Genomic DNA, 19,306 nt, shown 5'->3' with positions numbered 1-19,306 from the left:
AGTGTGATGAAGCCGCACCTTGCTGCTTCCATTGCAGACGACGTGATGTACACTGCAGTCTAGGCCCCGAGAAAGCGACGGATGCGTCCCGCATGGTCAGAAATAGTCAATTGCCCTGGACCATGTCCATGGTCATGACCGCAGATGCCAGCCTCGCCAACTCGAACAATCATTTGGCTCCCGAAGAAGATAACTCAAGCGGCTTCAATGAACGATGGGGGCGGGAGGCTGAATTGATGCATCACTACTGTACCGTTACAGCGGATACCCTAGCCATGCGTGAGGATATGCGCCATGTGTGGAAGGTTGTCAAGCCACGAGAAGGCTACGCGTGCGCCTTCGTTATGCACGGCATCCTTTCCATATCTGCACTGCACAAAGGTCTCTTGGTACCCAGTGAGCGCCAGCGGTACTTGGATTTGTCAGCCCACTACTATCTCATAGGCTCGGAAGCATTTAGAGCTTGTCTTCCTCATGTAAATATGGAGAATTGGAGGCAGGTATTGTGTTTCACCACTATCATCATACTCCACTGTCTATCCTTGCCGGCAAGATCCGGAAAGCAAGGTCTTCAGACGCCAATCAGGCGAGTTCTCGAGCTGTTTTCTGTTGTTCGAGGAATCCGTGCGACAATTGACCCATTTACGCGACTCATCACTGCATCTGAGTTTGCACCAATCGTGTATGGGATTTGGCCTCCAACCGATGTTAAGAATACACAGAGGTATGTATGCCTGTTCATCTTGCAGCCGCATATCTTGCATTCGCCCTTTCAGTTCATTGCACGCCTTGACATACGCAACGTGGTCCAATCGCTTATCCTTTTCACTCCTAGCCTCCTTGATGTTAGCCATTGTGGTTTGCCTGTCGACACTTTTGACGCTCTGCAAAGACTGCGCTCACTAAGCATATCGAGCGTCTCAAGAACATCAGCCTCACCATATTCGGCAGGCGATAGCGAGCATTATACCGCCGCCATAGATGGTCTGGAGACAGCAACCAGACTCATTGCTTGGGGTGGTGCTCATGCGGAAATCGGCACCGTTCTATACTGGCCCTATGTATTGGATCAATCCATCATGGCTGATATAGAAGCCTCAGAGCCCGCTGCACTTGTTATTTTGGCACATTTTGCGGTGCTTTTCAAGTGCCTAGGAATGAAGCACTGGTACACAAAAGGATGGACAGAGCGCTTGTTCAAAGATATTGACCGTCAATTAATTAAGTGGGAAGGACGTGCGTCGTGGCTCGAGTGGCCATGTAAACACATTTATTGTACGGAGCCATTTTGATCTCACGATATGCTTAATGCGGGAAAAGGAAAACGAAAAAATGGAAAATAAAATTCTTTAAATCTAATGTGTACTAATCCCAGCACATTGTTTAGAATTGAAATAAGTAGAAGAGAACATGAAGGAAAGGATAGCAAGCAGTACCATGGAAAGTGAAGAGATGTAGCGCAGTATTAGAAGGAAGAGAGACCAAATCCCAGGAACAAAAAGCCCTAGGTGTCACCTGATGATATCATTCCTCTCTTTTTGTGGAAATTCAAATCCGAATCAGCCGTTGCTATGCGTTTCATCGAAGTCATGGCTTCAGGCTGGAGGAGCTGGGCAATATCCCCGAACTCATTAAATTGAGTTTTCTGGCGTAGAGCATATGCGAGGGCTCGACCATTTATATCATGTGCACCATGGTTGAGCAAAGCTCGCACGACTTCTATATGTCCTTGCGATGTAGCCTGTTCGAGAGCACTGCCATCAAGGGATTGTGCGTTGACATTTGCGCCGCGGGCGAGCAGGACCTCAACGACTTCAGTATGCCCTGAGCGCGAAGCCAGAGCAAGGAAAGTTTCGCCATCGTCGCCTGGTGGGGGAGCAGTGAACATACAGTGAGTGTTCCTATACGTTATCTTGACACGAGCGTTGATATCCACTCCATGATCAAGCAACATTTGGACTATTTTCAAGTGTCCTTTCCTTACGGCGCCTGTCATGGCAATCCCTTGAGGATCATGCAACCTTACATGTGGACAATGTGCGAGCAATATTCGAACGATCTCTTCATATCCGTTGAGTGAGGCGATGGCTAGAGCGCATTTGTGGTGAATTTGGATGGTAACATCGGCGCCATGGAGAAGCAACGTTCGAACCATGTCTGTATTACCACGCTCTAAAGCGACAAAGAGTGGAGGCTTACGCCGTCCCCCACTTTGATCAGCATTCGCCCCGTACTCGAGCAATCTCTGGACGACCTCAATATGATCATAACGTAAAGCAAGATGTAGGGCATTCTCGCGCTCTGAGTCATTTGTATGAATTTCTGCTTTGTGATCGAGTAGCAGTTGAACGATCTCAGTATGACCTTTCATTGAGGCGCATCGAAGAGCGTCGCGCTCATGACATCCGGATTGTGTGTTCACTGCCGCTCCATTCTTGAGCAGTTCCTGTACCACATCCAAATGGCCAAAGTATGAAGCAATGGATATAGCGGTATTTCTCCACCTCGATCTAGCGTTGATATCTACCCCTCTAGCAAGTAGAACACGAGTGGTATATTGTAGGCCGCCAGACGCTGCGCAGCGCAAACGCGCAACACTTTCCTCAATAACTTCGACATCTCCGCTTCTCGACAATGTTAAAGTACGAAGACCTCCCTTGTCTCTTGGTCGGTGTTCCGAACTGTCCTGGTACACATTTCGGATTATGGTGAATCTTTCCGAGTGGAGGTATTCCAAGACAATAGGAACCGCCTTCTTTGTAGATAGCTCGACGAAAGTCGCATAGTCCAACCAATTGTCAACACAGTAATCCACTAAGGGATACCTATCATCTTTTCCAAATGGCAGTTGAAACTCCCCGGTTGAACACTCTATGTCAAGCAGATAGGACAGACATGTCTCCAGGATAGCAGCAGTAGCATTCAGCTTCTCAAGATCTTCCGTCAAGAACGCTTTTGGTCGGCTTGACATGAGGTATTCCTGGACAGAAAAGTGAGCAAGGTTGAGCTCGTCAACTCCATTCCTTGCTTTGACTAGAACTACGAGGCTGGAGCAGCATTGAATTATGTCGTGTGGAATAGGTAATCGATTCTTCGGGTCAAATCGAGGCTGGCTAGATGTGTCGACCGCGATTGCGTCCACCGCCTCTTCCAGCCTAAGTGGTCGATCCGAATAAGTCAAGAATTGCAATAGTCGCGTTGCATATCTGCGATGCTGCTCTTTCACATTTTGTAAGATCCGTTCGTATGTTGCCTCTAGACTCCGAGGAAGATTTTGTAATTCCCTTTGTACGGATGGCAAATCAATGCAGTCATTCAGAACATCGAATTGGCAAGAGACCCAACGAAACCTGGGTTTTCATCAGCATGCAGAACTCCGGAGGATCATTTGAAGTGCTTACATTCCATTTGCCTTCTGTGACAAAGCAGTCTCGATGGTTTCTCGGACATCGGATCGGGTTTTCCATCTGTCCATGGCTTCGATCTTTGATTTGATGTACGCTTTGATATCATCATCCACCAAGTTGCTTCGTAGATGAATCATTTCTTTGTTACTGGCCCATGCCTCAACAGATGACTTGATGTCTTGCTCGGGTCGACTCGTGACCATGATGTGGATGTTCAGACCGAGGTCTCGGAGACCTTTGATCCACGGCAGTAGTTTGTGCCTTGGGTCTTCATCTCGATTATGACATTCATCCAGTGCATCAAGTACCATCCAAACCTCTCCAGCGTGCTGTAGTATGTCATGAAGAAGCTTATGTAAGGATGCATCATCCGGCTGACGATCTCCCCCTTGACACGACGAGTGCAAGGCTTCGACTTGGCTCCGAATAACTTTCTGCTGAGAGTACATTTGAGAAATTAGCGAACGCACTGCCCCTCCGAGCGATTGTTTATCGGCATCATTAAAGTCGAAGTAAAAGTACAGCAGACTTTGCGACGACAATGGACTTGAAGCTATGTCGGCAACAATACTAGAGCTCAAGACTGTTTTTCCACATCCCGGTATGCCATGAAGCCACAAGAAGGAGTTCCGTTCTTTCTTCCAAGTCAGATACGTATCAGACCCGAGAAACCAATCGCCAGTACCGCTCTGATGCTGAGCTTGTGCCTTATTGAGGTTGGTCGAAGGGTCAGGTGGTGATAGCCACTTCGCGATTTTCCCTCGATGAATTCCATTTTTGATGTCCGCCACTTCATTATTCACTAGGTCATGTCAGTTAAACAAAATGATGTAGACGATACATGCAACTCTACGAACATTTAGACAGACCTGCTTCAAGTCTGTCAATGAGTCGCCCTTCTGCTCTCATCTGATCAGGCCGTATGTCGCCAAGGAGCTCCTTCGCATATGCAGCTGCTGTCATTGCGGCGTACCCTTGCCAGATTTTGTTCTTGTGAGAATCCGAGTAATCACAAATGCCACGTATTGCAATGCAAGGGACGTGATTCATTAACCCAGCGGCTTCCATCTCAAAGCACAGGACATTCCTCTCCCGCGATAATCTGTCCCGCATTATAGCGTCTTTCATTAAAGAGTCGGAAGATGCTATAAGACCGTAGTGGATCACTGGGTCGTCGTCGTCCGGATCTCGCGCATCTCTCATGGCTAGTGTCGCTTGATCATCCCCGCAAGCGTCACAGGTCCTATGATCCTCAGCATGGATGATGCTGGACTGGTAGAGTCTGTCCGTCGCGGTATCAGGACGTTGAAGCTCTCGCCTTAACTTTGCCTTGAGTTTTGGTCTTTTGAGCAATGCTTCCTCCATATTTCGCTGGATTTGGTGTCCCTCCATTCGGTGAGTGGCTTTCAACTGGTTCACAGCATTGAGCATGCTGAGTGGAGGCTGATTTAGATGGCCGGTCGTCTCGAAGCGCAACGGGTCATTTTCATCTTGGTGCTTCTTTCCATACCCATACTGCAACACTCCACCATTGTGAGAGCCTGGCGAGCTTACGACCACATCTCCAAGGCGGATATCAACGCCATTGGCAAGATTTGGCGCGCCGCCCGCAATTCCCACCATAACAACAGTCTTTATAGGGAAGCTGCGTAACATATCTTTCACAGCGGCGGTCGCATTCGAGATTCCATCTGATTAGTAAGTAGGTGTTAGTTATCATTCCCTTATCGAACACTAGAAAGAATCTAAATCCTGTAACAATATTGAAATATCATTCTCTCTAGCTGGGGAGAGAACTTCAAATAAAAGGCACTAACATTGACTTTGCGGCAGGCAAGCGACAACGACATGATGCCCTGAGATGCGACCAAACTTGTAGGAGTTCACGTCACTCGTAGGGATACCATCCGGTGCGCTGAGTATTTCGTCAAACATGATCTCGGCAGCAATGATCTCCGTGTCGATGGCACAAATCCACCCGATACTAAAGTGATCAGTGGTTGACATCTTGGGTCACCCGTTTCTATGAAGTTCTGACAATGGTTGTGTGTTGATCGAGACCAATCATCCCCGGGACGACTAGCGGGTATCTGCTTTCTCGACAAAGTACCACCCAGCATTGATGCATATCGCGACGACGGCATCGATGAAGTGAGTGTTTCATCAGCAAATTTTCATGTAAGCGAAAAGGAAGTGCAAACCGATGGAGAGAAAAGTCCCTCCCCAATCGCCCGCAGCCTCGCCAGTCTTTGCAGCCCAATATGCATGGTGCCCAGGACTCGGCGGCTGTGCCACCTTACAGCACAAGTGATTCTCTACTGATTGGTCAACGCACATCTCAAAACGCCTTGCTAGCCCGATCTTGGTGCAAGGCATACTGCAAGGAAATCATTGTCTTAGGTGGGTGATGAGAGCCGGAGCCCGTTGAAAGGGAATAGAAATCATTTGAATCAATTTTCATAGGCGATGCTGGGTTCTCAAGACGCTGGTTACTAGTGAACTCATCACCTACGTACAATGTGATAGCACCAGCGAACCATTGAACTTAGGCCTTTTGATCATGTTAAGCTGACTATTCCCAGATCCGATGCTCAGGTTGAATGGTGGAGGTAGTTCTCTGCGGCAAAGTTGTATTTCAGACATCCCTTCGAAATCAACATGATCAAGTAGGTTCATTCATACAGCATTATTTCTGGCCCGCGAAAATCACAGTTGACATCGCCAGGGCCCGGCCAAGCTACGCATAGTTTCGGCCGCTTCGAGAGCACTTCGTGTCCAGAAATCCAGACCATTGGGATACTCTCTTGCATTAAATGCCGGACAGTCTTTTGTTGCATCAAACATGTAATAATAGATGCCGAGTAAGTGGACTCTTTAATGGAACGCACAGGTTACAGCAAGTGTATTGCGGGGCCGAGATGCCATCTCAGACATTCAGGAACCAGGTCAGGCTCTGGAAGCTGGGCCCTCAGTCGTACGTATATCCATGGCTTTTTGATCCGTGCGTGGCATGTCCTGCTGAACTGGGAACAGTTTCACCGGGCTAGAAGGACCCAGCGGGCATGGAAGAAGCTTTCTTGGGCCTTCTGGGCTTTTCTTGGATGTTTGTCTTGGCACCCGGGACTTGGGCGCATAACAGTCTGGGGTTTGGTTTTCATACAAGGCGCGGCAGCATACGCAGTAACTTGGTGCAGCAGTTAATGGCTGCCTCTCTACGGCATTCAATTGGATCATGACAGTCAAAACCTCTCTGAATGAGAGCATCAGATTAAGTGATTTGCTGCAGAAACGGCATGCTTCTTATCCAATTGGACCTCTGTTGCAGCACATACAAGGTAAGGTAGTGGGCAACAGTGGATTAGTGCTCATGCCCTATCACCAGTGGTGGGAGCTGTGTCTGGTATAAACAAAGGTGCCTGCTTGTTTTAGCGCGTAATGCTTGTAAAGTGGCTCGGCTCGGCCGCAACATTTACCTTCCTGCTGAGGTGTCCCGCCGTAGGGTGTCTAAGCCTGTAGCTGAGCTGCTCAAAGCTGGAAAGTCGGAAGCGAAAGAGGCATTCAGTCAGGCATTGTGCAAAGCCGGGCAGTCACGTCTCACATTGGCCACTTGAACCTCAGCCCCATGACCTGCATAGCGTGTCGCTCTAGTCTGCGGGCCAGCCGGACTAAAAAGAAGCTTCTGACTTTTTTTTTTTTTCCTGGTATTTCTACACTTCCACTGGCAGTGTTCTAGTGAATATAGTGCTGGGATCACGAGGCCTCCGTGATGTCACTGACGTGAGTCGCCCAGGCACTAGGCAGTTTTGAGGTATCCTTCTCTTCCACTATAGCAGGACTCTTACCAATTACGTCCACGGATAGCACTTGGAATACACGCACATTGATGTGCGCTCATTTGAGAGCTACACGCTGGCAAAGAAACGGAAATACCAGACAATCCGAGTAAGTTGCTTCTTTGCTTCAGAGTTAATTAGAGTTTCATGCCCCCACTTGTAAGGTAAGAACTGTTGATTCGACGCAGCAAGGTCCAATTACTCCTGCTCCTGTCAACTACTGACTGCTTTGGATCACAAAACGTCTCAATCAGCAATTGTTCCAGAAGAGTAAATCACCAGTTATGTACGAGCCAAGTCCCGGTGTTTGCTTGATTTTACATACGTGCTGGTGGAAGAGTGTCTGCCTGCATGGAGATTCGATTGGTAGCAGTTGGACTTTGGCCTGCTCAATCTGCTATGGGGCCTGTATTGATGCATGACGAAATGTCCAGCTCATGTTTTCCCAGAACAACAATACTTTTTACGGCAAGAGTACGAAAAAAAATCTCAGCATCCAACAAAAGAATCTTTAACCCGGCTCTTCGGAACGTTTGGAGGCAGCACGCCAAGACCCTACGGACCGCATGTGTCCAATCAGTGGTACGGTCCTTGATGTCCCCTGACAGATTTGATACAACGCTTGGGTATGACGATAGCACTTCCCGGCGTGCTACTGGCATTAAAGCACTCTGCTTGGAATTGGCCACGAAATCAATTTCATGCATCGTCTTTTTCTGCCCTCTTCCATGACGGACAATGTTCCTGTGCTAGGAGGGTTTCCCGTCATGTATCGTCCTTTGACCAGACCTTGCCTGTTGCTCGAGGCACCTACTGTAGGTGAACCACTCGGCGTCTTTACCATGATCGACAAATCGTGTTAGTCAGGTGAAGTACCAAAATGGTCGGTTAGCGGCTGTCGTTATTAACTGGCGCCCCATTTTTGCCCCAGACGACCCTGAATTATGGCACGTTGAAAAAGCACTCGACGGGAATGGCGGCGCCAGGCTGTTGAGGGTGTTCATTGTTGTATTGTTATGGTGAACAAAAACAGCCAACAAGGCGGCTTCACAGATGCTTGACAAAGAACAATGGGAAGATGCGAATGCTAATCCGGGGTACTTGAATTTGAGATACTGCATCACATAGCCGAAAGCTAAAAAGCAGACAAGCTTGAGTTGAAAGTCTGTAGGTACCAATTGATGCATAATAGCCCCACGAGCCGGGGTAAACCCTTCTTGTCACTTCTCACCACCACGCGGAGGCGATACATGGGATAGACTCTTTTTGTACAGCCTCACTCGTCCTATGTCATTACACACGGCTGGCTTCCCGCATCTTATAGCTCAAGTTCCCAGGCTGGGTAGTTCAGTTTGTTTTTCGTCTATCTGAAGAGGTCGTGTTGTCACTCTCACACCTGCAACACACCTATTCCGTGTGTACGTAGCCGCGCATACATTACATACGAGCCACTAGTTAAGCGCTCGACTATAGCTTTTGGGCCCATTTAGCCTTTTACTTCCTTTCTTCTTCCTAGAAGCTGCTCGCACGACTTGTCATTGCCCGAAGGGATACATCTTGACCTGACGGTCTGAACTCTATCGGACAGATCCAGCGGAGCAAGATCGATTCCTACGGCTGGCGCACGCAGCAAGTAAGACACTGAACTGCCGCCCACAATCCGTTACTCGCTACAACAAATTCATTTCTCTGGGCTGCATAGGACTTTTGAACGACTTCTTCCGAAATAGCCGCGACCCAAGCTCAAGCTGCCTCTCGGGGTTCGCTTACATCTTCTTTTTGTTGACCTGCCACAGCCTGGGCGCATCCCTCGGCGCATTATTAGCTGACGACAAACGGATAGACGGCGGTGTCTGGAGTGCATGCGACTAACGCCCCCAAGTACTACTGCATTGGAACTACATAAGCCATCCCGCGAACCAAGTCGCCAGGACCCCCCGAGACACACTGGGTTGCGCTGCACGTTGGCGGGGTCATTTCTCACTCAACAGCTCTCGAGTCCCAGGTCCCCTCCCCTCCCTCCTCGCTATCTGTTCCTCCAAGGTTTCCACCCGCAGGATTCCCTAGGTAGAGTGACCCGCCCGCTGGGAACGACCACTAAAAGTATCGACCTTCCACCAAAACCCACCTTGCGCGCCGAAACTGACGATCAACACCGAGGCGAAACTACCCCCTCCCAATTTTAGAAAGAGGGAGAAAAAATAGGAACAGTCGCACTGCGCTTTCGCTGCTGCTACTGTCTATTCTCTACCTCTTACTCTCCAGCAAAGGTCGTGACAGTGGCAGCTGAGCTGGCAATACAACAACACCTTGCCCAGGTACCCTTCTGACAGGCTTTGTCTCGGTTTGGCTGCAACGTCTTGCGCTCATCTGACTGGCCATCCTTCCTCGGGTACCTTACAGTAATCAATCCAACCTGGAATCCTACGTACATCTCGAATCGGAAATAACACACACCACATTCAAGCTCACACATACACATACACAAACACGGACACACACGCACACGCACACACCCACGAAAAAAGGCCCCCCACACTCCTTTCTCAGCTGATGGCTTTCTCGTGATTTTCTGCGACCGATCCCTTTCATTCAGTTCGTCCGCAGACTTTACCGATAGATAAACATCAGCCTCTCCACCGGACCACTCGAAGCTCCGTACATCTGGGAAAGTAGAGCACGCCGCAAGCGACAGTGACAGGGCAGCGACGGAATCGCGCCCAGCCGACGAACATGGCTTACAACGGAGGCTTCCCAGAACAACAGCGCCCCTACGCAGGACCCGCGGCGCGGAGACCTGCCCCTGGCGGCGGCGGTCCCCCTATGCAGCAGCAATACGACCAGTACCAGGACGATTACGGCCACGGGTACGACGGGTACGACGATGGTTATGATCAAGGTTACGGCCCGCCGCAAGATATGGGCTACGGGCGGGGACGGCCGCCACCCAACGGTAACTTTCCACAGGACGGGTACGGTGGCGGCCCAGGAAGAGGAGGGCGCCCACCACAGAATGCAAGAGGAGGCCCGATGAACAGAGGACGAGGAGGTTTGCCTTCAGGCCCGGGCCCGGGCCGTGGAGGATTTGCGCCCGGCCCAGGTCGGCCAGGTCCTCCTGGTCGATCATCGGGGTCCGATCCATCAAGTAGGTCTGCGCATTTGTGACCATGTGTGCATTTAGGCTAATGACAAGGAACAGTGAGTCGCATGGGTCAATCAATGGTCAGCCCCCAAGAGCAAAGCTTCGGCAGCGCATTCCCCATCATGCCCGGTCAATCACGGCGCTCCGACCTAGACGAAGAGAATCGGATACTAGCTGGTATGGAAAACATGAATATCAATGGCCCTGGCGGACCAGGAGGCGGCGCACGACCTCCCCCAAGACGACAAAATGTTCCTCCGCCGGCAGGTAGAGGGCCTGGACAGAGACGACCGACGATGGATGACGGATATGGTGGCAGACCATCATTGGACAGTCAAAGAGGTGGACCACGGGCTCCCCCGCCTCGTGGAGCACCGCCAGGTCCTGGTTATGGCGGGTTTCAAGACGATGGATACGGCGATGGTTATGGACCGCCGTCACGAAGCATGACCATGCCAAACAACGAACCCCCAGTTGGTATGGGTATGGGAGGAATGCGACCGCCGCCCAGAGCCGACAGTGCGCCATATCCTCCAGGCGGGCGAGGTGGTCCTCCGAGGCCTTCGACTGCTCAGGGTAACCGACCTATGCCGCAAAGACAATATCCACCGCAAGGGCCGCCCACATCACTTGGACCTCCAGGTGCTCCGGATTGGGACAGCTATGAGCCTCCCGGACAAGCACCATGGGCTCAACAAGGCGTGCGCGCATCCTTTGGCGATTTCTACGATGCTTATTACCATCCAAGAAACAGCGAGATGCCCCAGCCCCCGAACGGAATGCCAAACTTTGACGAAGGACCACACCGGGGCTCGTTTGACCAGCCAATGCGGCCTACACCCGGAACGCCTCAACAGGGCCCAGCTCGCGTGGCTGAACTCAGTCGAACCATGTCCCAGCCAAACCTGCGTGAACCACAAGCAGCCGTGTTTGAAATGGCAAGTGAAATGCCTCCTGTACCCACTGGCGGCTTCCAAGCATACAATCCCGATATGCCAGGACCGCCTGCGGGAGCCCTGCCGAACGTTCCCCCACCTCGGGCACCGCAAGCAGGCCCTGGATCAGGTCACCCAGCTCCTATCCGACCCGGCCTGATGCCAAACTCAATGGTGAATATGCAGGATAAGCCGCCCCCGCAGAGACAGTATAGTGGCCCCCCTCCAGCAGCGATACTTGCCCAAGGCAGGCCACAACCCAGCCCGCAGCCGGCAAACGGCCGACCCAATTCAGTGGTACATGTACCGGTCACGATAGAAGAGCTTGAGCAACTGCGCGCCGTTATCAAGACCGATCCGAATGATCAACAGTCAGCACTCACACTCGCAAAGAAGTTGGTGGAGGCCGCCGATGTCCTGGTTCCGCAGTTGCCAGACCCCAAAGCCCGTGCACGGTCTCGGGAACGCTACATCATGGATGCTCACAAGATTCTCAAGAAGCTCGCAAGCGCACAAAACCCCGACGCCATGTTCTTCCTGGCAGACTGCATGGGTCGTGGCAATCTCGGCTTTGAGCCGGACAGCAAGGAGGCTTTCACATTATATCAGTCATCTGCGAAGCTTGGCCACGCTGGTGCTGCTTATCGGACTGCCGTCTGCTGCGAGCTGGGTAACGATGAGGGCGGTGGCACGCGCAAGGATCCACTCAAAGCTATTCAGTGGTATAAGCGAGCAGCAACTCTCGGCGACACTCCTGCGATGTATAAGGTTGGAATGATCTTGCTCAAGGGACTGCTTGGTCAGCCTAATAATCCGCGGGAGGCCGTCGGTTGGCTCAAGAGGGCCGCTGAACGTGCTGATCCCGAGAATCCCCACGCGTTGCATGAATTGGGTCTCCTTTACGAATCTGCGCAGCCAAACGATATGATTCTACGCGACGAAGCGTATGCCTTCCAGCTATTCGAGCAGGCTGCTAATCTAGGGTACAAATTCAGTCAATTTAGAATGGGTTGTGCTTACGAGTATGGTCTGATGGGCTGTCCAGTCGACCCACGATCCTCCATCATGTGGTATTCACGAGCTGCAGCACAGGAAGAGCACCAATCTGAGCTTGCCCTTAGTGGTTGGTATCTTACTGGCAGTGAAGGTATTTTGCAGCAGAGCGATACAGAAGCATACCTTTGGGCGAGAAAGGCAGCATCAGCTGGTCTGGCAAAGGCAGAGTATGCCATGGGCTACTTTACGGAAGTTGGCATTGGAATTGCCGCCAATTTGGAAGAATCAAAGCGCTGGTACTGGAGAGCTGCCGGTAAGTAACTTTGCACATTGACTCATTTTGTAAGAGGAATCTAACATGATTGGCAGCCCAAAATTTCCCCAAAGCCCGCGAACGTCTCGAGGACCTTAAACGCTCTGGTGGCAAGAATACTGGCCCCCGCGCACGAGAACGCATTTCCCGAAGCAAGATGGACAAGCAGCAGGAGGGCGAGTGTTCTGTAATGTAGAGCACACAGGCACTCCGAACTCCACAGAAAGAAAATCTCGAGGATGCCACGTTTCCTCTCAGAAAGTCCTCTTTGAGAAACCTAATGACCCTCGGCACGCGTCCCGAGTTGATCCGCCAGCAGTCGATGCCCTCTTTTGGCAGCACTTTATTGGCTGCCAAGAAGAAGAAGAAGAATGTCGCGGACAGAGGCGATCCTTTTCTTCATATTTGAGTCAGTATGACTAGTCCATCATCTCACCTCTATGGCGAAGAGTGTTTCCGATCACTCAGCCTCTCGCGATTGAATTTTTTTTTTTTTTTCATGCATCCCAGCCAAGGCTCCTTCGGCTCTGCTGCTCTTCTAATCCATGCTTTGGCGAGATTTGATTGTATAGTACACGCATCCCGTCTTTCTTACATGAGCATCTCCTAGCGCATCACTTGGCGTACTTGGGGAGTTTTTTCAAAAACACAAATGATGGAAACGAGATCGAACAAAAGAAAGAGGGGGGAAAAGAAAACATTGGACCTGGAGTCATGTTTTTTCCTGGATCGATGATACCAAAGAGCAATGATTTAGAACCAATTGTTACTAGCAGCAAGTCTGCAGATAGTTTTCATTTGCGTGGTAGAATTCACGAAGAGCATGGAGAAAACGTTGATAATGAAGATGGACCATCTTGGTCAAATCATGGCGTATTTCCATTTTGCCTATCTGCATTGCATGTCCGTGACATGATTACAGTGAATGACGAATGTCTCAACCTGTGAAGAGGCAACCCTGTTCTTCCAATCCATGAAATTGTGACGCCTCGCTACGATCTTGTAGCGCTGTCAGTTGTCAAACTGCGATGCGTTCCTGATTTTCGATGAGCAGTGAGAATTAATCTTCCAAGAGTATGTCGAGGAACATTCCATTTCTGTCCCCTGTCGTTTCCATCTCAAATGTCTCTGGGGATGCCTTGCGCAGAACCTTGTACATTCGGCGTAACTCGCGTCTCATGGCCGCTTCGCTCTTGCGCTTCTCGTCAAGCTCCTTGCGTGTGGAATGATATTTGCGCCAAGCCTCGCGACGGTCCATTGCTACCTTGTAATTGTCTTCTGCCATGATCTTGTAATTTGTCCCTTCCTTCTCATTCAGTCGAAGAATTTCCTCGCCAAAGCGCTCCATCTGTTCCTTCCATTCTTTTCCATCGTGGAGGGCCTTCTTCAGGTCGTCATCTTTGCTGCCGAGATCTGTTTCCAGCTCACGTATCCTGCCCTTCATTTGGGAGACCTCTTTTTTGAGATTATGATTTTCGGCGTGGCTCTCATTTAGCTGCCGAATGACTTCCCAATTTGCTTGGTCCTGGGGTCGCTGTCGCGTCTCTTGGGGAAGTGTCTGAGGAGGGGATGAAGAAGAAGCCGCGGTGGCGTCGTTGAGGTTCTCGTTTTTTCCATTGTCGGGAGCGAGGCGTCGCTTCTTGCTCTGAGTCTCTAACATTCCCTGTGTAAAGTAGTCTTAGTGTTACAGATTCTTATGCGTTGCGATCAACAGGGTCAAGCTTACGTGGACTTTGGAAAAAAGGTTTTGCGGCCCTGTCATGAATTTCTCGTCGTTGTCATCGTCGTCGCTGTCATCGTCGTCGCTGTCAAAGCCAGTCGTCAAATCTATGTACTCGGAATTTTCCATTGTAAAGCCTTCGACACGGTCCATGTCGCTGGTAAGGAAGGAGGTTGCCAGGGAGATGAATCAAAACGGGACTCAAGCAAGCTGAGTTATTTGAAGTGTTTCTGGAATTGTTTTCAAGAGATAGTGGTTGATTCAAAAAGGTGAATAAAAAGATGGCACAAAGAGGTAGACCTGCAGGATGGAATACCAAAGAGTGGCAAGGACCTTGATTGCAGAGGTTGTGTCTAGGGAAAGAGTAGTAAAAGATCTGGCAGAGTCGATTGACAATTGTGTGTCAATGGGTAAAACGGCCAATCTTGGTCAGATCATAGCATATTTCCATTTCGCATATCTGCATTGCCTGTCTGTGGTGTGATTACAATGAACAAACCGTCCGCTCAACAAATGCTTCTTTTAAGAGGTGTTTCTTCAACCCTTTGCGATCCTGCGTCAAGCTCTAGTCCCATCTCTCGAGCTTCAATAACTTCTCTGGCGTTCTTGCTCGAGCTGAACCCTTGTGAACAGAAATGCAAGCCACCTGACCCTATCATAACATGTTGTAGGGGAATCCGATTTCTGTAGACTACCCGATGGTAGATCTCGGCAGGTGCATGCTAAACGACATTGAGAAGTCGAAGCATCTCGTTTCTGGTGTAAAACGCCTGGCCGCTCAAATGCTGGAGATCTCGCATGGCCTGCGATGTTGCTTGCTTGTGCCATTGGACCTCTGCCTTCAATGCTAGAATCTCCTGCTCCTGCTGCCTCAGCTTGTCGTTCTTTGAGGCCATCTTGTTCTCTTGCGAAATGACGCGTTTCTTGTAGTAATCTTTCTTTGAAGTCATCTTGGCGAGCTGATCCTCGAGATCTGACACGATTTCAGACTGCGAGGCCTCAGTCTCTTGGGCCATTTCGTCAAGCGATCGACGGATGAGTGCCACACATCGCTGGACCGTATTCTCCAATCGGGCGTTCTGCTCATCGTGCTCTTCAAGCTTGTCAGGCCCGTCATTCTCATCATCTTCATCATCAACATCATCACCATCATCCTCATCAAGGAAGTCGGAGGCGACCGTCTCGAGTCGTCGCTTCTTGTTGGGAGGCTGTGCCAGCAAATAGAGTCGTTAGTTTGATAGATTCTCATTACACCAATGGCGGAATATTGCTTACCTTTGAGGTATTCTCAGAGGACATGATGTCGGCCATGCTTGATCTGAATACACCCTCAGGAGGCATCTTGCCTTGGCGAAAGTAGTCCCTGAGTGCATCCATGACGACGATAGGGGTTTTCTCGAAAGAGGATACTATACTTGCTGTGTGACAAGACGTGAGTTCACGTGGATAATTGTTATCGGAGAGGAAGAGCGAAATATCTTTGGTTGTTGACGAATCCAACCAACAGAACCCAATTGTCGCCTCAAGTCCTCGAACGATGTTTGGTCAAGAAAGGGTGGGATTGACGATAGAGGTGATGAAAAAGTTTACATAAAAAACACAGGCAACAACTGAATAAATGACAGACTTCTTACAAACGTGGACTTGGCGATCTGAAACAAAACGCAGTAAAATGCTCGTCTGAGCTTGTTTCGAGTCGTGTCTTCTGATCAATTTTTCTGTTCTCAGGTTGGCTATGGGTCGGCGCTCTTGGGGTGAACGAAAGACAGTTGAGCTGCGGTAAATTCTTTTCCCATGGCCTTCACAATGGAACCATCGACCATGATCCAGACATGACTGCATTGAATCCAAAGCCTCATTTATGAAATTGGAAAGACGTTTACGGCATCAGATAACAGAGCATCGTTGTCTTGTGTCCGTTGATTGTCGTCCTACATAATATGATTTTAGTGATTACAATTGAATTTATCCCGTGATTATACTACAACGTTTATCCCATCGAACTTTTCTCACAATCTACTTCGGCAGTTTCATCCAGAAAGAGATTTGTTTCGGCCCAGTGAAGCCGGCAAACTAAAGGCGACCTCAACATCACAGTCATCGGGCTGCAGAGCACAACACCAAGCTGACAGTGTAATGCACCCTTCTAGAGAGTTGGCGACTGCTCAATGCTTGACGTGGACTTTTATTTGTACTGGATCTAGGTTGTGGCAATACTTCAATATCTAGTTTGATCCTGTGAATCTGGTGATCATGCCTTGATAGACTTGAACTTTTCAGCCGCGTCCACCAGGGCCTCCTCAATTGTCGCTTCGTGAGCACTGTGGCCAGCATCCCCAATAATTTTGTACTCGACATTGCTATTGTCCTTTCCGCCGAGGGCCTGGTACAAGTCCCAGCTCGTCTTGGCCGGGCAGACCACATCGTAGCGGCCCTGGACAATGACAATGGGAAGGTGCTTGATCTTGTGAGCATCATCAATGAGTTGGCCGTCCTTCATCCAGCCGCCGTTGACGAAAAAGTGACACTCGATGCGTGCGAATGCCAATGCCCTGAGGATAAGGTCAGCTGTGGCTCCCAGAGCGCTCTGGCTTTACGGGATAAAACGTACCATTTTGGATCTTCTGCCTTGGCAATGTATGATGGATCAACAATGAGCTTGCTTGTCGACACTTCCCATCGACTCCAAGCATCGGCGCTAGAAACGAGCCACAATTAGCATCTTTAGACTCAAACCCGTTTGAGGCAGCACTAACCACTTGAGCTTCTCCTCCTGATTGTCACCAGTGAGCCTCTTGTAGAAAGCGCCCATCATATCACCGCGCTCCTCCTCGGGAATCACAGACTTGTAGTGCTCAAAATAGTCTGGGAACAAAAAGTTGGCGCCCTGCTGGTAGTAGAACAAGAGCTCCTCGCGGCGCAGGGTGAAGATGCCGCGGAGGATCAGACCCAGGCAGCGATCCGGGTGCGCCTCGGCATAGGCGAGCGAGAGAGTCGAGCCCCAGGAGCCGCCAAAGACGATCCAGCGGTCGACGCCGAGGTGCTCGCGCAGCTTCTCAATGTCTGCTACCAGGTGCCAGGTCGTGTTCTCCTCGAGCGACGCATGGGGCGTCGATCGTCCGGATCCGCGCTGGTCAAAGAGGATGCTGCGGTAGTGGGCGGGGTCAAAGTACAGTCTGTCCGAGTTCTCGATGCCACCACCCGGTCCGCCATGGAGGTAGATGATGGGTACGCCCGAGGGCGCACCGCACTCTTCCCAGTAGATGGAGTGGACTGAAGACACATCCAGGTGTCCAGACTTGATGACGTCAAACTTTGGGTATACTGGGGCCATGATTATAATCGCGTATGGACTTCGGTCTTCCCTTTGGAGTTTATTTTGAAGGAATGTGTAAAGTATCAGGTGTGTCCCGGGTGATGCTCCGTGTCGAAGTGGTTTACAAATGGTGGCACCGAGCACTAAACTAAACCCCGCCCGAGATAGGAACGCCGGACGACTCCACACCTTAAGCCGGCGCCGGCCGTCCTTTACCTGCCCATAATTGATAATTTGAAATGTGGACAATTGTTGAATGGGAGTAAAGACACAGTTTTGGATCTTGCAGTAAGTGTTAAATGCTCTTAGATTCGACGATGTTATCACCATACTCTACGTGAGCTGCCTGTGACGCTGCTTACGAAGGGACGATTTACAACGGGCGCCTCATGAATACAAGGCGGACTATACATGATCCTGACTCCAATGAGCAGCTTGTCGAACAGCTGGCGAGTTATGGCATCGGTATAGAGGAAACATAGTGTCTTCTATTGACGATAGGTACTGATTCTATGACTTTGTCAAAATCCTCCAATGAGCAAGCTCACCTCTTCACTGACTCTCAAGGTTCTTCAAAGCCTTAGCCATCAGCTCCCACGCGCGCTCCGTAGCCTTGGAGTCAAGAAACTCGAGCACCTTGTCCACCTTGTCCCCTGTCTCATTCATGGTAATGACAAACATGTATTCGCCGGCAAATTCCCAGTCCTCATCGGGTCCCTTTGTGGCCCCGTCCCTGAAGTTGGCCTTGGAATCCGCCCAGACGACAACCTGTCGCAGCGACGGGTTGGGCCACACCTGTCGGGGAAAGATGGGAAAGCTGGTCAAGACCCGGCCCACGTGTTCGACGTGTCCGCACATGGCCTCGCGGTCCTTGGAGCTATTGGCGAGCCGGGTCAGCGATCCTGGCGCAAAGGTATGACTGTAGTCGGGGCTCATGACGGCGCGGAGGCGTTCCGGATCGAGGCTCCCTAGGGCGTCGAGCCAAGCTGTTGCTGTGGCTGACAGGGTTTCCGAGGGAATTTGTGATGGTGCCGAGGCCATGGTTGGCTTGTTGTAGTGGTTTGGACTGATCTCAATTTGGTGGGAAATATGTGTGATTTCAATTATAAAGTACCGATGAATCGGTATAATGCTGGAATGTTGATTTTGTCTTGTTTCTAATCTCTTGGCAGCTTACGAAGGAACACAAATGATTATATACACAATATTATCCCCCAGCTCAATCGGCAAGCACACCCCGCCTTTCGGAAATAAGGCTGCACCATCCGTTTACACTCAATTGATGCCCGTGTTCACATTATTCGCTGGTCTCCAAGAAACAGACGCGATGCGGAGTTTACCTACGGACCATCGCAAATTCATATTTTGTGCTAGAGAAGAAGGAAATGCAATCGTAGTGGGATCCACAATCTTTTCACCGTCCGTTAATACTCACTGAGTAGTTGGCAGACATACATACAGGTTGCACACTTGAAAGAAACTTGAAGTATCTGCCCACCTCACCCATATCTCGGTACACGGAGTTTACCAACGAAACATCGTGTCTGAACAGAAACAATATTGCTCCGGTCAAATCACATCCCCGAAATGAAGCGAGTCACGTCTCTAATATTGTCATGTTGGGTTCGGTATTAATCAACTACC

General features: G+C 50.1%; 7 protein-coding genes across 7 annotated transcripts; 2 read left to right on the top strand and 5 right to left on the bottom strand.

Moving 5' to 3' along the window:
• Window positions 1-122: 122 nt before the first annotated feature.
• On the top strand, window positions 123-1,292 carry PFICI_02396 (uncharacterized protein; the record flags this gene model as incomplete). Its single annotated transcript, XM_007830977.1, has 1 exon — window positions 123-1,292. One exon carries the CDS (start codon window positions 123-125, stop codon window positions 1,290-1,292), a length of 1,170 nt encoding a protein of 389 aa, XP_007829168.1.
• Window positions 1,293-1,504: 212 nt separating this feature from the next.
• Window positions 1,505-5,414, bottom strand: PFICI_02395 (uncharacterized protein; the record flags this gene model as incomplete). Its single annotated transcript, XM_007830976.1, has 4 exons — window positions 1,505-3,350; window positions 3,402-4,209; window positions 4,265-5,098; window positions 5,225-5,414. The coding sequence occupies 4 exons, from the start codon at window positions 5,412-5,414 to the stop codon at window positions 1,505-1,507; spliced, it is 3,678 nt and encodes a 1,225-aa protein (XP_007829167.1).
• A 4,559-nt stretch (window positions 5,415-9,973) lies between these two features.
• Window positions 9,974-12,822, top strand: PFICI_02394 (uncharacterized protein; the record flags this gene model as incomplete). Its single annotated transcript, XM_007830975.1, has 3 exons — window positions 9,974-10,385; window positions 10,440-12,626; window positions 12,683-12,822. The coding sequence occupies 3 exons, from the start codon at window positions 9,974-9,976 to the stop codon at window positions 12,820-12,822; spliced, it is 2,739 nt and encodes a 912-aa protein (XP_007829166.1).
• Window positions 12,823-13,686: 864 nt separating this feature from the next.
• On the bottom strand, window positions 13,687-14,499 carry PFICI_02393 (uncharacterized protein; the record flags this gene model as incomplete). Its single annotated transcript, XM_007830974.1, has 2 exons — window positions 13,687-14,289; window positions 14,353-14,499. 2 exons carry the CDS (start codon window positions 14,497-14,499, stop codon window positions 13,687-13,689), a joined length of 750 nt encoding a protein of 249 aa, XP_007829165.1.
• Window positions 14,500-15,068: 569 nt separating this feature from the next.
• Window positions 15,069-15,723, bottom strand: PFICI_02392 (uncharacterized protein; the record flags this gene model as incomplete). The annotated part of the gene is made up of 2 exons (XM_007830973.1): window positions 15,069-15,554; window positions 15,622-15,723. The coding sequence occupies 2 exons, from the start codon at window positions 15,721-15,723 to the stop codon at window positions 15,069-15,071; spliced, it is 588 nt and encodes a 195-aa protein (XP_007829164.1).
• Window positions 15,724-16,597: 874 nt separating this feature from the next.
• PFICI_02391 (proline iminopeptidase) lies at window positions 16,598-17,680 on the bottom strand (the record flags this gene model as incomplete). Its single annotated transcript, XM_007830972.1, has 3 exons — window positions 16,598-16,898; window positions 16,958-17,044; window positions 17,103-17,680. The coding sequence occupies 3 exons, from the start codon at window positions 17,678-17,680 to the stop codon at window positions 16,598-16,600; spliced, it is 966 nt and encodes a 321-aa protein (XP_007829163.1).
• A 534-nt stretch (window positions 17,681-18,214) lies between these two features.
• PFICI_02390 (uncharacterized protein) lies at window positions 18,215-18,703 on the bottom strand (the record flags this gene model as incomplete). The annotated part of the gene is made up of 1 exon (XM_007830971.1): window positions 18,215-18,703. One exon carries the CDS (start codon window positions 18,701-18,703, stop codon window positions 18,215-18,217), a length of 489 nt encoding a protein of 162 aa, XP_007829162.1.
• Window positions 18,704-19,306: the final 603 nt, after the last annotated feature.

Source organism: Pestalotiopsis fici (assembly GCF_000516985.1).
Source record: "Pestalotiopsis fici W106-1 unplaced genomic scaffold PFICI_Scf_2, whole genome shotgun sequence".
NCBI lineage: Eukaryota > Fungi > Ascomycota > Sordariomycetes > Amphisphaeriales > Sporocadaceae > Pestalotiopsis > Pestalotiopsis fici.
The sequence above is the reverse complement of the archived record's forward strand: the minus strand, read 5'-3'. Positions and strand labels throughout refer to the sequence as shown.